We start from the raw sequence: 16,538 nt of genomic DNA, 5'->3' as shown, positions 1-16,538 counted from the left end.
TATTAGTCCGTAAAATAATTTCCCAAGGGAAGTGGTGGAAACTGTCAGTTGGGGGCCCTTAAAATAGATTGGACAAAGCAGTAGAAAATATACTGTAGGGAACAGTCCTGCATTAACTAGATTTGACCTCTATGGTCTCTTCCATCTCTGAATATGGTTCTGTGCTCACTCTAGAAAAACAACACCTGTCTAGTGTAATACACCTCTGAGAGCTGAAAGGGGCTACGTAGCTGACGTCTGTGTCCTGAAGCCGCTGGATAGGAGGGTTCTAATGGCATTATTGCTCAATTTGCTGTCACTAGGAGCCTTAATCAGGTTTGTTTCAGGAAAGCCCTCTGTGCAGAGTTCTTTCATTTCTCAGTTTTGCAAGCAGTTGCTTTTTCTGAGAATGACTGACTGTTTTGATGAAGCTAGGAGTCCCCTTCAAGAGATGAGCAAGACTCTCCCTCCCGTCTGCTTCTGACGGAGGATCAGGAGACATTCAGAGATGAGGATGGTTACCGTGTTTTATGGGTATGTTGAAAGTTCATCTCTTTTCTCCTCCCCCTTGTCTCCCCCACAGCCCTTGAGATTGGGAAGGCAGGTGATTTCTCATGCTTGTGAGTGTGCTAAGTCCCCTTGAAATAGCTCAGACAGCTGGGAGGAGACTCTCTTGGCTTGCTTCTGTCACCATACGCTGGAACTTTTTATCAGTGATTTTTACTCTGTGCTGTGGTAGGAAGGGCTCACATCTCTGCGTTTGTAATAACACCTTCTAAGCTGTGGCCATACCCATGGAGGAAAGACAGTCCTCTTTTCTCCTGTTCTTGAACCCATTGCTTTCCTCATGAAACCTTCCCATAAGTGTCTGCCTTAAGTGTGCCTAAACAGTGGAGCTCCAAGGACTTGCTAGGAGCCTGAGGGCTGCACAAAATGGCAAGAAATGGAGCTGTCTGTACATTCGTTCATCTGCCATATGGAGGTGTAGCATGTGGAGACTACCAGCATGCAATGGTTGTCTTTATCTAAGCAGCCTGTCAGGCTCAGAAAGAACATGGGGCCCTGCAGTCTGTCTGTCTGGGCTGCCCCTACATTTTAAGGATGAGGGCAACAATGGGCCATGTTGTAGAACTCCCTGGGGTGCCAGCTGCACTTTGGTCACTGTGGGTTATGCACATGGGTGGTGATGAGCTAGTAGCAAATGCAGAGTTCCTCCTGAGCTCTAAAATACCATCTGGGAAGGGGAGATCTTCTGCTGCATCATCCGTGGTTTTTGGACTCATTCACTTGCTGGTTTTGAAAGTGTCTGGCTTGAAAAGGCATAGCTAGAAAATCTCTGTCTGGAAGCACATTCTGCAACTCTCCAGCTGCGGTGAACGATGTGATTGCTCACATCTGCACATTGTAGACCTTGCACATACACAGGGGAGAGCCTCCTGAACTCTTATTTCCAACTCTGCACAGGAACTGTTTACTTTTGTGATTATTCATTTCCAACTTCCTAGCTTATTTACTAGACCCATAAACAATTCTGCACTTGCTAACTGGAGAGGTGAGAGGTAGCCAGTCCCTGTATTTGTTCCCTTCTTGGCTCATTTCCTTCATGCTGCTTCACCAAGATGCCTAAACTCTGGCCTAGAGGATTTTGCACCCCCACCCCTTACTCTGGTGTCCTGTGGTGAGAGGGGAGTTTGGTCCTCATGTTTGTTCAGTCCTGGGTTTCTCCACAATGTACACTTCAGCTCCATATTTTTGTGGCCTGTGATATTAAGTGAGCAAATAAACTATGCCAGTAGCTGATGCCTGAACTACTTTTTTCTTTGCAAAAGCAGCTCGGCACTTAAGGTCAGCAATAGCCACAGGGGTTGTTCCTGTCTTTTCCCAAAGGAAAGGAAGCATGGGGTAGTGAATGGAGTATATGGCCAGAGATCTGGATTCTGTTCCCAGCTCTTTCAGTGCCTTGCTGAGTGATCATTGGCAAGTCATATACAGCTGAAATTTCAGAGTTGGTCACTATTTTGGGTGCCTCAGATTGTAAGCTCTCTGGGACAGAGATTCTTTTTATTGTGTGTTTGTACAGCACCTAGCACAATGGAGTCCTAGTCCATGAATAGGACTCCTAGAGGCATTAGTGTACTATAAATAATATTTGATGCTCAACTGCTGAAGAGTCAGTCTTATAACGTTTGAAGTGCTGAATAGCTGCAGTTCCTGTTGACTCAAATTGGTGTTTGTGAAAGTGGATCCCAACGTGTCTGAAGATGGGAACTCAAAATAGTGACTATGTTAGAAAATGTTGGACTTGATTTCTGTGCTTCGACTTCCTTATTTGTAAAATTGGCCTAATACTAGCCTTACAGTATAAAGGTGCTGCAGGCCTTATTTCCTTAGTGTGTAAAGCAACTTGAGTTCCTTGGATAGAAGTTGCTATGAAACTGCAGAGCGGTGGTGGTCTAGAAACAATGACTCCTTTATCCAAACAGAAAAGGAGTACTTGTGGCACCTTAGAGATTAACATATTTATTTGAGCATAAGCTTTTGTGAGCTACAGCTCACTTCATTGGATTCATTCCGATGAAGTGAGCTGTAGCTCATGAAAGCTTATGCTCAAATAAATTTGTTAGTCTCTAAGGTGCCACAAGTACTCCTTTTCTTTTTGCGGATACAGACTAACATGGCTGCTACTCTGAAACCTATCTCTTATCCAAGTTGCAGAGTAGAGAGACTGCAGTACCCAGCCTGGGTCAGAGGGTAGTGCTAAGAGGCTATAGAATCCTTATCCCTCCATCTAATTGTCTATCTAGATGGCTCCTTTAAAATGGAATATAAAGGTTCCTGCTGCCAACAGAATGTATCCAGAATTTCTTTTGTATAAAGGTTCTTGTACTGTGCTCATCACTGCAGTATCTGAACATCTTAATTTAATTAAGCCTGTGATTCAGCAAATCACTTACACCTGTGTCCCAATGTGTCTACTTCTCACATACATACTTAAAGTTAAGCATGTGCTTTGCTGAGTTGAGGCCCGGATGAGCAACGGTTGGCTCCTGATTGGCTCCCAACAAGTACAACTAACCCTGTCTATTTCTAATTCCAGTGTATATCCAAAGCATAGCAGATGTTTGTATATGCGGGGAAACCATAGTGCATTTGGCCCATAAGAAGGTGGCCAGGTCAGCAGGTGGATCACAGCTGGGCTTCAAGGCCAAAGCTGTACACATTCAATGGTTCAGCAGGAGAGGCATGTTGTGGGATCAGCTCGTGCCTCTTCTTGCTCGTGGACAAAACGCCACACCCACCTCAAGTCACCTTGAGAAAAGCGATCTTGGGGCTTGGAATGGATTAAGTTTAAGATTTAGAATACAGAGGGATGTGGAATTGATCGCACAGTTGTGGCTCACCCTCAGTTGTTTGGTCAGAGACACTTACAGGATGAGTTTGGCAGCAGACCATCAAGCCAGCTCTCATCAACAAGGAAAGCAAAGAAGTGTCAACTGTGGGTTTTGAGAGTCTGGGGGTGAGTAGAGAAGATAATAGTCAACAACATGTGATACAATGGCTCTTTAGGGAGGATGAAGTTCATCTGCCAGATGCTGGGGTTATTTGGCATTGTGACATTAGGAATTAGATCATGCAGGAGATGGTGGATGCTGGATTGTGAGAGGGATGGGTTGGTCGCCCACTCTTCAGGACTGAAGCACCTAGAATCCCTCAAACCAAAGGATTGAAGCCTGGCAACATCATGTCGGCTTTTTGTTGTTCTGAGGCAGGTAACCGAGTTTCTTGGTGCTTGGAGAGAAGTCCATAAAATCCACCATCGTGGATGAATGCACCAGATCCCATGGCACATTCTGCACAAGGGGTTTGCCTTGGTGTCCCGGCCAATTTCCCTCTGCCCTTAGAAGGATATATGTAAGTTATGAAATGTCTGAAAAGCACCTCTTGTCTCAAAGCACAACCTTAGAATAATGGGCTCAATTCTGTTAGCGCTCACCAGTTCCTAGGAGACACTGGAGATCAGCATTCATGAAAACTATCACAGTGTTGTGAGGCTGCTAGTCTCTGGCTTTACGTTGGGGGGGAAGGAAGGTGCGGGGGTGTGTGTGTGCTGCGTGTATGTGTACATCGGATAGATAGATGACTGGGAGATAAGCCCCTGGGATTGCAACATAGCACAGGAAACCTCGCGCTCAAGAGACACAGCTGTCAGCTCTGAGAGGAGGGGTTGAAACTGCTCTCTGTAACCACACCAAGCACTTGGGCTGTGCTCAGAGCTGAGCTCTGCATTGACTTCAGCATGGGCCCTCTCTCTCAGGCCCACAGGCTTCCTCTCCTTTAGTTACTATTTCACTCAGTTCTCACTAAGTAATGTGGTGGTGTTTGGGTTTTTTTTGTTTTCATTTTTTTCTTTTTCTTTTTAAGAAAAAGGTGCAGTGGGTTACCCCCATGGGAACTGGTAATAGTCTATCACGTTCCTGCTCTGTGGGGTATAAACGGGGCCCTACCAAGTTCATGGTCCATTCTGATCAATTTCACAGTCATAGGATTTTAAAAATAATAAATTCCATGATTTCAGCTATTTAAATGTGAAATTTCACAGTGTTGTAATTGTAGGAGTTCTGACCCAAAAAGAAGTTGGGGAGGGAGGGTTATCATGGAATATCAGGGCTAGAAGGGACCTCAGGAGGTTATCTAGTCCAACCCCCCGCTCAAAGGGGGACCAATCCCCAATTTTCCAATCCCCAATTTTTGCCCCAGATCCCTAAATGGCTCCCTCAAGGATTGAACTCACAACCCTGGGTTTAGCAGGCCAACACTCAAACCACTGAGCTATCCATCCCACAAAGGAAGGTACTGCTACCCTTACTTCTGTGCTGCTGCTGGTGATGGTGCTGCCTTCAGAGCTGAGCAGCTGCAGAGCGGTGGCTGCTGGCCAGGAACCCAGTCTGAAGGCAGAGCCAGCACCAGCGCATAGTAAGGATGGCATGGTATAATATTGCCACCTTATTTTGGCCCTGCTACTGTCAGAGCTGGGCCATCAGTCAGCAGCCACCACTCTCTGGCTGTCCAGCTCTGAAGGCAGCAGCGCAGAAGTAAGGGTGGCCTGGTATGGTAATGCCACACTTACTTCTGCACTGCTGCTGGTGGGGCGCTGCCTTCAGAGGTGGGTGCCAGGCCAACCGCTGCTGCTCTCCAGCCACCCAGCTCTGAAGGCAGTGCAGAAGTAAGGGTGGCAACACCGCAACCCCCCTAAAATAACCTTGCAGCTCCCTGCAACTCCCTTTTGGGTCAGAACCCCCAATTTGAGAAATGTTGTTCTCCCCCATGAAATCTGTATAGTATAGGGTAAAAACACACAAAAGACCAGATTTGCACAGAGGGAGACCAGATTTCACGGCCTGTGATGTGTTCTTCATGGTCGTGAATTTGGTAGGGCCAAATAGGTATAAATGTGGAGGGGGATTAAGGCTGCCTCAGTTGTATTTGGACTCCAGAGTCAGAGGAGATTTGGAAGTGGTAGTAAGTCTGCAGCGAAGCGAAAGAGTGGCTGCATCCAGCTGACCACCTGCTGTGGAGGGGTAGGCTACTTCACTTGGGAGGAGAGTCTATCTGTGTGAGCGGGCTGTGAGGAAATTTCTCTGGGAGCTAGGGTAGGCTGGGAGGAAGTCTGGCTAGCGATCTTAAACACTATGTGTGTTCCACTATGTAAAGTTCAAAGTTTGTGTTACAAAGTCCTGCAGGACTCTGTCCCTCCTGCTTATCCACCCTGTGTCATTCCATATCTCCTCACATCCCACTGCTCTGCCTACCGTGCCAGCCTCATCCACCTGAGTGACTGCTTCTTGTGCATTGTCCTTAGGCTGCCAGTGAGCATTTACATAGATGATCAAAGCATCATATAGATCCCAGCTAATCCTTGCAACGCCCCGTGGGTAAATATAAATATTATTATTAAATATTATCCCTGCTATACTGGTAGAGCAGCTGAGACATAAAGTTGCAGTTACTCACCCAAAGCCACACAGTGAGTGGGGTAGAGGCAGAATTAGAGCTCAGAACCTCCCAAGACCCTGCCTTGCTGCCTTCCTAGGTGTGGAACATCTGTCCATCCTGCGCTCATCCACAAAGCCCTGACCATCTTTGCATTTAAGTTCCTCCTAGAGACTTAATTGTGTGTGATGTCTAAGGTGAACTTGCTGACTATCTGTGACAAGTTTTAGGAGTAATCTGGAAATCGCTTACTTCTTTAAAATATTAAGATAACAGTACCTTCTCTCTCTCCCCTCTCATTGTCTATCTTTAATTTAAGTTCCATAGGGCAGGGATTGTGTTGTGGTGGTCTCTGTTCAGAAAACATCTTGTGTTACCTCACCCCATTTGGACCATCACTAGTGCTTGAAGGTAGGACCTCTTGCTTGAAAAACGTTAGTTGTCTATTATTGGACTCGTCTAGCTGGGAGCAGCAGCAGACTCCTAAACCTCTATGGATTGGCTGAGGAAACATGTAATGCGCACTGGACTGTGAAGTACCCAGCACCAATGGGCACTACTGTAAATAATCATTAATACTGAAGGAGCTCTGTGTGATTTTTTTTTTTTTTAGGGTAAGGATCATATGGGGGATTATTAAATTAAAAGTCCTTATTCTGTTAAAGAATTTTCACAGATTTTAAAACGTGTGTGTGTGTGTGTGTGAGAGAGAGAGAGAGAGAGAGAGAGAGAAAATACTGTCCAAAATGTGTGTCATTGTATTTGTATCTTAGTATGTTAATGTATGACAGTGAATGGACATAGACACTTTCATTGTCTTCTTGTCCACAGTGAGTCACTGATGAGTGATTACGCCTTAAAGCAAAAACATCCCCATCCTTTTAAGCCATTTAAAATAAATATAGGTAAACATAAGCCTGCAGCGTCTGTGGTTTAAATGAGTTACTGGTGTGTGAATTATCAAAGCCAAAAAAGCTCATTTATCAAAAGATAACAATAGCGCAGAGCCCGAGTTACAAAATGAGAAGCCATTTAAGAGGCCTGCACAGGGTTTAATTCCTTTTTTAACTTCAAAATATCTAAATATATATATTTCTGTGTTCACAATATACCACACGTGCTGTAGGAAGTATGTTAATATACACAACAATAGATGGTTCTCCCATAAGGTGGTTCTGGTTTACTTTTGTGACCTCTGGGGAGACCTCTTGTCTGGTGGTCTGAGCAGCTCTGTGGCAGGTTCATTTCCTGGCCCCCCTCTTTTTCCCTTGACTACTCTGGGTTTTGCGGTCTGCTGTGGGGGAGGGTGGGGCTTGAGGGGGAGTGGTGGAGGGGTGAGTAGGAGCAGGCTCTCCATGAGCAGCTTTCCTATTGCCTTGTCAGGCTAAGTTATGGTCACTCCTTGCCTGTCATTCGCATTGTCCCAGCTTATCTCCTGCTTCTCCGTCTTGAGGTCCAGTTCTATAAGCCCTCACTCACAAATATTATCATTTTTATTTTGGTAGCACCTTAAAGGTGTTGGTTGGGGCTCCATTGTGCTAGGCACCATACAACCATAGAACAGAAGATGGCTTCTGCCCTGAAGTGCTTTCAATCTAAAATAGTCCCATTGAAGTGACTTGTAGGACTAATAGGTGTTCACAGCAGAACTTTCCTTATTACAAATATAAGGAGTATGGTAGAATCTCAGAGTTATGGAGGTTGTTCATAACTCTGAAATGTTTGTAACGCTGAACAAAACGTTATGGTTGTTCTTTCAAAAGTTTACAATTGAACATTGACTTAATACAGCTTTGAAACTTTACTGTGCAGAAGAGAAATGATGCTTCCCTCTTTTGGGGGTGGGGTGGGGTCTCTGCTGCTGTCTGATTGCGTACTTCTGGTTCCAAATGAAGGGTGTGGTTGACTGGTCAGCTCTTAACTCTGAGGTTCTACTGTACAATGAAAGAAATGGCTTATCTTTGGCCAAGGATTCAGCATATATTTGATCTTAAGTCTCCATTTATAAGCCTGTTTTATTTATTTTTATACACCCTACTCTTTAACAATGAAGCAAGAAGGTATCAGGTTCTTTGTCATTCTTGAGTTGGCAAGGATCAAAAGGGTTTAATCTGCTTGAAAGAGAAGCAGAGAGGATTTAAGCACTGAGGCGGCAGGTCTGGCCCCTGTATCTTTTAAACTGGTGGCAGGTTTGAGGCGTGCAATTATGTGAATGGGGATTTCCTGGATCTGGCAAACGATGTTTCCCAAAGTCAAGGGCCCTGTGCTGCTATACACCAGGTGTGTGCCTTGAGCTAAGGCTGCACAACAAAGTGTGGCCTACTGAATGATTAGAACAAGAAAATAGGCATTGGGACTCTTGGGCCTTGTCTACACTACGAAATTACTCTGATTTAATAGAACTCAATTTTTGGGAACAGATTATATAAAGTAGAGTGCATGCGTCCACACTAAGCACATTAATTCGGCGGTGTGTGTCCACAGCACCGTGGCAAGCGTTGACATTCTGAGTGGTGCACTGTGGGTAGCTAAGCCACAGTTCCCGCAGTCCCTGCTGCCCACTGGAATTCTGGGCTGAGCTCCCAATGCCTGATGGGGCCAAAAATTTGTTGTGGGTGGTTATGCGTAAATGTCGTCAGTCAACTCTCCCTCCATGAAAGCAACAGCGGACAATCATTTTGCACCCTTTTCCCTGGATTGCTCGAGCAGACGCCAAAGCACGGCAAGCATGGAGCGTGTTCAGCTCACCACAGCAGTTATGACCATTGTAAACACCTCGCGCATTATCGTGCAGTTTATGCAGAACCAGAACCTGAAAAACCAGGCGAGGAGGCGACTTCAGTGTGGTGACGAGAGTGATGAGGACATGGACACGGATTTCTCTAAAACTCCGGTCCCTGGCAATTTGGAGATCATGGTGTTAATGGGGCAGGCTCATGCCGTGGAATGCCGATTCTGGGCCCAGGAAACAAACAAAGACTGGTGGGACCGCATAGTGTTGCAGGTTTGGGATGATTCCCAGTGGCTTCAAAACTTTTGCATGTGTAAGGGCACTTTCATGGAATTTGTGACTTGCTTTCCCTTGCCCTGAAGCGTAAGAATACCAAGATGAGAACAGCCCTCACAGTTGAGAAGCGAGTGGCAATTGCCCTGTGGAAGCTTGCAACACCAGACAGCTACCGGTCAGTTGGTAATCAATTTGGAGTGGGCAAATCTACTGTGGGGGTTGCTGTGATGCAAGTAGCCAATGCAATCATTGAGCTGCTGCTATCAAAGGTAGTGACTCTGGGAAATGTGCAGATCATACTAGATGGCTTTGCTGCAATGGGATTCCCTTACTGTGGTGGGGCTATAGATGGAATGCATATCCCTATCTTGGGACCGGACCACCAGGGCAGCCAGTACATAAACCGCAAGGGGTACTTTTCAATGGTGCTGCAAGCACTGGTGGATCACAAGGGACATTTCATCAACATCAACGTGGGATGGCCAGGAAAGGTTCATGACGCTCACATCTTCAGGAACTCTGGTCTGTTTCAACAGCTGCAGGAAGGGATTTACTTACCAGACCAGAAAATAACTGTTGGGGATGTTGAAATGCCTATAGTTATCCTTGGGGCCCAGCCTATCCCTTAATGCCCTGGCTCATGAAGCCATACACAGGCACCCTGGACAGTAGTAAGGAGCAGTTCAAATATAGGCTGAGCAAGTGCAGAATGGTGGTAGAGTGTGCATTTGGACGTTTAAAGGGTCACTGGCACAGTTTACTGACTCGCTCAGACCTCAGCGAAACCAATATTCCCACTGTTATTACTGCTTGCTGTGTGCTCCACAATCTCTGTGAGATAAGGAGGAGACGTTTATGGCGGGGTGGGAGGTTGAGGCAAATCGCCTGGCTGCTGAATACACACAGCCAGACACCAGGGCGGTTAGAAGAGCACAGCAGGAAGCGCTGCGCATCAGAGAAGTTTTGAAAACCAGTTTCATGACAGGCCAGGGTACCATGTGAACACTTCTGTTTGTTTCTCCTTGATGAACCCACCCCCCACCTTGGTTGACTCTAATTCCCTGTAAGCCACCCACTCTCCCCACTTCGATCACAGCTTGCTTGCAAAAGAAATAAAGTTACTATAGTTTAAAAACCATATATTCTTTATTAATTGATTATAACAAATAGGGAGATAACTCACAAGGTAGCCTAGGTGGGGTGTGGGAGGAGGGTAGGAGGGAAGGAAAAGGCCACTTCAAAACTTGTTGAATGACAGCCTTCTGTTGCTTGGACTGTCCACTGGGGTGAAGTGATTGGTGCCTGGAGCCTCCCCCCACCGCGTTCTTGGGCATCTGGGTGAGGAGACTATGGAACTTGGGGAGGAGGGAGGGCAGTTAAACAGGAGCTGCAGCAGCAGTCTGTGATCCTGCTGCCGTTTCTGAACCTCCACCAGATGCTGGAGCATGTCCGTTTGATCCCGCAGTAGCCCCAGCGTTGCATCCTGCCTCCTCTGAACTTCCTGCCGCCACCTCTCATCTCGATCATCCCTCCTGTCCTCACATTCATTGGCTGCTTTCCTGTACTCTGCTACTGTGTCTCTCCACACATTCTGCTGAGCTCTGTCAGTGCCGGACGACTGTATGAGCTCAGAGAACATTTCAGCGCACGTGTGTTTTTTTTTTTCCGCCGCCTTATCTGAGAGAGCCTTTGGGATGGAGGAGGGAGGCTTGAAACATTTGCAGCTGCTGGAGGAAAAAAAGGGAGTGAAGTATTTAAAAAGATACAGTTTACAGAACAATGGCTATACTCTTTCACGGTGAACAACACTATTCACATTACATAGCACATGTGATTTCGGTACAAGATCGCATTTTGCATCTTATATTGAGTGCCTGTGGCTTTGGTGTTAGAGATCACACATGCAGTGCTGGGCAACAGAATTTGGCTTGCAGGCGGCCACGGTAAACCATAGTCTTTCTGCAACTTCCATAACAGCAGCGCCCTCCTCTCCCATACCAAGCAAGGCCCGTTGAATTGGCCATTTAGTGCTGCGGTTTTCATGTTAATGTGCAGCAGCAGAAACAAAACTAACCCCCCCACCCATCCAATTCTCTGGGATGATCGCTTTACCCCTCCCTCCACCATGTGGCTGGTATCAGGGAAGATCACTGCTAGCCAAACGCAAACAGCTCAGTGCCAATGCCCCCTTCCCCCCCCCCCCCAACCGCTTGGCTAACTGTGGGGAGGATTTCTTTTCAGCTACAGTCAAACAGCCCAGTAGGAACAATCACCTCTGAATGTCCCCTTAATTAAATGCCCGTATTTCAACCAGGTTACCATGAATGATATCACTATCCTGAGGATAACACAGAGGGATAAAAAACGGATGTTGCTTGAATGCCAGAAAACACTGGGACCACACACTGCCAGGCTTTGTCATGCAATGATACCAGATTACTTGCTACTAGCATGACGTGGTAAAGTGTCCATCCCCAAACATGTTAACAGACTTCTCCAGTAGCTGTACAGGCCACGAATGCATCCCAAGTCCTCAGGGCAAATTAATTATTAAAAAACACTTGCTTTTAAAACATGTATTATATTTAAAAAGGTACACTCACCAGAGGTCCCTTCTCTGGCTTGGTTGGGTTGGGAGGGTATTTCAGTTAGGGTGATAAAAAAATCCTGGCTGTTGGGGAGAATGGTGTGCTGTCTGCTCTCCTCAAGCTTGTCGTCATCCTCATTTTCCCCGTCCGCAAAATCCTCAGGCATGGCGGAGAGTACCTCATCATCAGAGTCCACGAACAGGGGTGGGGTAGTGGTGGCGCCCCCCCCCCCTAGAATTGCATGCAGCTCAGCGTAGAAGTGGCATATCTGGGGCTCTGTCCCAGAGCGTCTGTTTGATTCTTTGTTTTTCTGGTACGCTTGTCTGAGCTCCTTAAGTTTCACGTGGCACTGTGTTGCATCCCTGCTATAGCCTCTGTCCCTCATGGCCTTGGAGATTTTTTTGAAATGTTTTGGCATTTTGTCTTTTGGAATGTAGTTCTGAGAGCATGGATTCCTCTCCCCATACAGCGGTCAGATCCAGTACCTCCCATTCGGTCCATGCTGGAGCTTTTTCGATTCTGGGAGTGCATGGTTCCCCTGTGCTGATGAACTCGCCTGGCCAAACAGGAAATGAGATTCAAAAGTTCCCAGGGCTTTTCCTGTACACCTGGCCAGTGCATCAGAGTTCAGAGTGCTGTCCAGAGCGATCACAATGGTGCACTGTGGGATAGCTCCCGGAGGCCAATACCGTTGAATTGCGTCCACATTAACCCTAATTCGAAATGGCAATGTCGATTTCAGTGCTAATCCCCTCGTCGGGGAGGAGTACAGAAATCGATTTTAAGAGCCCTTTATGTCAACAAAAATGGCTTTGTTGTGTGGATGGGTGCAGGGTTAATTCAATTTAACGCTGCTAAATTCGACCTAAACTCATAATGTAGACCAGGTTCTGTACCCAGCTGTTCCATAAATTTACTGTGGGACCTTGAGCAAGTGACTTAACCTCTCCTTGCCTCTGTTTACCCTTTTGGAAGTGGGGTATAATCCTGTATCAGATGAGTGTGGTGGTGAAGATTAATTGATATTTGTAAAGTATGTTGAATATCCTTTAAAAGGCATTTATAGAAGTGTTAGGATCATATACCACTTTCTTTCCCTAGGTGTGACAATGCAAGTAGTGGAAAGATAGCCACCCTGAACACATTCCTCTCTAAGATGCTACACAATTATTCAGGGTGGCTAGCCCCTCTTGCTGCAAACACTGCCACGGCTATGTTAGTATGCTAGCTCCATCAAAGCTAACATGGGTATGTCTCCTTAAGCTGGATATTACTCCCCTAGCTCTAAGTGTAGACATACCCTGTAAGTGTATGGTTTCTAATCACATGAACTGTTTTGAATTGAATGTCAATTCCTAGTTTAGAAAAATCATTTTAAGATATTGACAGTTTCATCTGCCTCAGTGTAATCCTTCAGTTTAAACACAACTAGCAGCAAACATTTGTGTCCTGGAATAAATACTGGTATAGTGTCCACATTAGAATTTACAATTGTATTATCAAGTGTTAAAACATGACTAAAAGTTTGAGTGTACCCAGTCTCTCTGTAGGAATACAGCTCTTTAAATCCATCACCATTAACTTACTGGACATTTTGATCCTGCAGAAGGCAGATTTCCTCACATTGATGTGGCTGTTTATAGAAAAAACATTATCTGCAAAAAGCTTTATAACTAGAGCTTTTTAGAGAGAGTGGCCTGTGTGGGAACACCAATCAGAGTAGAGATCCAGCATATAGAACATTCTATTCTGTAAAGGTTCCTATACCACCTTCATCAACCGTAATATCAACATGTGTTCCAGTAATGCATTAAGCAATGTGACTAACATCTGTCAGGTATGGGGCACAGGAATTGCCAGGCTGGGTCAGATCCAAGGTTCAGTATCCTGTCTGACAGTGGCCAGTAGCAGATTGTAAAGAAAAAGGTGTAAGAACCCTGCAGTAGCAGATGTCTCATTCTGATCTCTAATAGTTAGAGGTTGGCTTAGGCCCTGGAGCATGAGGTTTTATACCGCTTCCACAATTTTTATAATGAATTATGGTAATTCTGGATATGTTTGATATCTGTATTAATGCCAAGTTTGAATCTTGCTAAAGTCTTGGTCTCAACAACTTCCTGTGGTAATGAGTTCTATAGTTTAATCACGTTATGTGAAAAAGTATTTCCTTGTATCAGTTTTGAATTTGCCACCTTTTTAATTTAATTGTGTTATGAGACTGGGAACTGCTGTTCTCCCTGTCTACCTTCTCTACACCATTTATTATTTTATATACTTGTCCCTTCTTATTCATCTCCTTCCTAAGGCGAACAATCCCAGACTTTTCATTCTCTCTTCATATGAGTTTTCTGTACTCTTGATACTTTTTTCACCCTTCTCTGAATTCCCTCTAATTCTGCAATTCAAATAACCTGTTACCTTCCTCCATTTCCCAGAAAGGTGATCTTTCTCTGCTTTTTAGATTACACTGTAACCTTTCCTCTATAGATGGTTCTGGACCTGAACCCTTGATCTAAGACTGCTCCAACTTCTGGACCTGAACTGTTGGCTCCACAGCTGAATTTCTCAGCTCTGGCTCCTCTTTTTAGTTCTCTGAAAAGGTATAGTCATGACTGTAATAGGTGCCACTGGAGTCAGGGCATTCTGCTGCCTGCCATTAGATGGGATCGGGAGGTAACCTTAACCATGTCATTTGACTGGGCCCAGGACATAGAAATGCTGTTAAGTGTTGGTGTTTATGTCACAACTTCTTGTTGCCATGACTCCCTGCAGGGGATAATATTGGATTCTAATGACCGATTTGATGGGTTGTAGTTGTCTATGTCAGGCATTCTTCAAATAACTGTATTGTAGCTGATCTTTGACCATAGATATGCAGATGTCCTAGTCACCAGCTAAAACTGTGCACGCATGCCACAAGGAATAGAACTTGGATTTTCTGCTTCATAACGGTTATCTTTAGCCTCTTCCGCTAAAAGAGAGTCTTCCTTTACTGCCGGTTGCCTTAGGGCTTGTATGTCCTTTTGTAGGACTCCAGCCGCTATGGGGGTACGTAATCACACACACTGAAGTGGCTGTTGCTCTGTTAAGTAGAGGGCAGCAAAGCCATATACACGCCAGCCTGTATATTATAACCCAGATGACCTTGTTTTTATTAATGTACTTGGTATTTCTATACAGATGCTGCACCGGTTCCAGGACTGACAGACCCGAGACTGTGCTACATACTGGATGGGATCCTCTTCATCTATGCAGTCATCATTACAGCCCTCTTTTTGAAAGCTAAGGTTAGTCTAATTGCCACAGTGTCTCCTCAAAACACTGAACCATTAGGTGTTTGTCACATAATCCAATCTGTCTATGGACTGGGAAGTGGTTGGGGGAAGATGATTTTCTTGGATAGTTGCCTGGCTTGAAAGTTGATGTATAAGCCTATGGTCGTTTGGCTCCCATTGCAAATGAGAAGTGCTGGGTTTGCAGTTTGATCATTGTGAGCCTGTTGCTGAGCACTGGGATCTGGCGGGAGTGAAAGCAGTTCAGTATTTGAGCGCTGTAGATGTAGGGAAAGTATGGTAGGATTATTGCAACTTCCTTTGTGGTAAGGCCTTTCCTTTTCTGAAGTGGGCTGTGAGCACTCTTAACTGATTTTGTTTTTCCAGAGCAGGGCCCAGAAGTGCATGAGTCCCAAGCATAAAATGCAAAATCTAGCGAAACATTTGCAGTTAATGATCTGAATTGGTGGGTTAATTAAAAAGAAACAGGCAGTGCTCCTTCAAGAGTCGCACCCACTCACCATCAGAATATGGAAGGTACAAGGAGGGGCCTGGAGCTTTCAGAAAGTAGCCAACTGAGTCACTGTGGGTGGTGGTGGCAAGGTTCCCCAGAGCCCGCATCCCGTGAGGATTCAGCATCTGCAGCCAAAATGCATTTCTTCTCTCTCCGCCTTAGAACTTGCGGGTGATTTTTGGCTCACGCCCCACCTTTGGCCTGTTCTTTGGATGAGGTATAGACATAAAGAACAATGCCAGCCAGCCTCAGCCTGATATTGCCTCATTCAAGCCGTGGTCAGAGCTCTTCCTGCCTTTAGGCAACATGACAGTCACGTGATAATAGTTCAGCCCCGAAGGCTCAGGGACCCCAACACACCTTGACAACCGAGCAAGGAATTGTGGCTCTGGTAGCCATTGTGAGCACATGTTTGTTATTGTTGTGCCACGGGGCCCAGTCATGGTTATGAAAAGAGTCCCTGCCTCAGAAAGATCACTATCTCAACTTACGACAAGACAAAATGGGGTATAAAACAGAAAAACAGGAGTGGGGATGGGGGACAAAATAACAGTAAAATGTTGATGCTTTTGCAAAATAAACAGTAGCCTTTTCTTGCTGAGGCATTCTCTGCTAGTGGTGTTTGCAGGAGTCATAACAGAGGAAGAATTTGAGGAAGGATAAAGCAGTGGGAGTGCCTACTGATTTTGTTGGGGAATATTTTTTCCTTCTGCACAAGGCTTGGAGTGGAAGAAGTGGGCAGTAAAGATGGGCATTTTTGCCAGAGAGGAGATGGTGTCAGAGGGATGGATGGAAACTTGAACACCAGTGGCTGGGGAACTTTAACTGAAGTAGGCCTCCATGCAGTTCAACAGTTCCCAAACTTCAAAAGTGACTAATGATGTTGGCTGTCTCAGGTGAAAACTCTGAGACATAGCCTTTCCCTGAAGGGGAGGAAACCTCACATGATAGATGCCAGTCTCCTTGGCCCAGAGCTGTAGAGGTATTTAGCCTTCTAACTTTCATTGGCTTCAACGGAATGAAGCCTAAGTACCTTGGCAGCTCTGGGTCCTTCTTAACTCTGTACGCTGCTCTGATACTACAGTGGTGGACACAATACCAGAGGCTGCACAGAACAGGTAGGAGATGCTGGGTCAGCACTGTGAGTTGGTTTATGCCTCTTTGAAATGAAGAGACTGTGATAAATG

General features: G+C 45.5%; 1 protein-coding gene across 5 annotated transcripts in view; it reads left to right on the top strand.

Annotated features, from left to right (window-relative positions):
- The window catches only part of CD247 (CD247 molecule), a 91,623-nt gene that overhangs the window by 57,875 nt on the left and 17,210 nt on the right, over window positions 1-16,538 (top strand). For all 5 annotated transcript variants that reach the window (XR_006279645.1, XR_006279642.1, XM_038407801.2 and 2 more), the window contains exon 2: window positions 14,746-14,852. Coding sequence is in view for 3 of the 5 variants with exons in the window: in XM_038407801.2 (XP_038263729.1) it covers window positions 14,746-14,852 (107 nt within the window). In the remaining 2 variants the exon portion in view is untranslated. The remainder of the gene's footprint in view (window positions 1-14,745; window positions 14,853-16,538) is intronic.

Source organism: Dermochelys coriacea, chromosome 1, assembly GCF_009764565.3.
Source record: "Dermochelys coriacea isolate rDerCor1 chromosome 1, rDerCor1.pri.v4, whole genome shotgun sequence".
Classification (NCBI taxonomy): Eukaryota; Metazoa; Chordata; order Testudines; family Dermochelyidae; genus Dermochelys; species Dermochelys coriacea.
The sequence above is the reverse complement of the archived record's forward strand: the minus strand, read 5'-3'. Positions and strand labels throughout refer to the sequence as shown.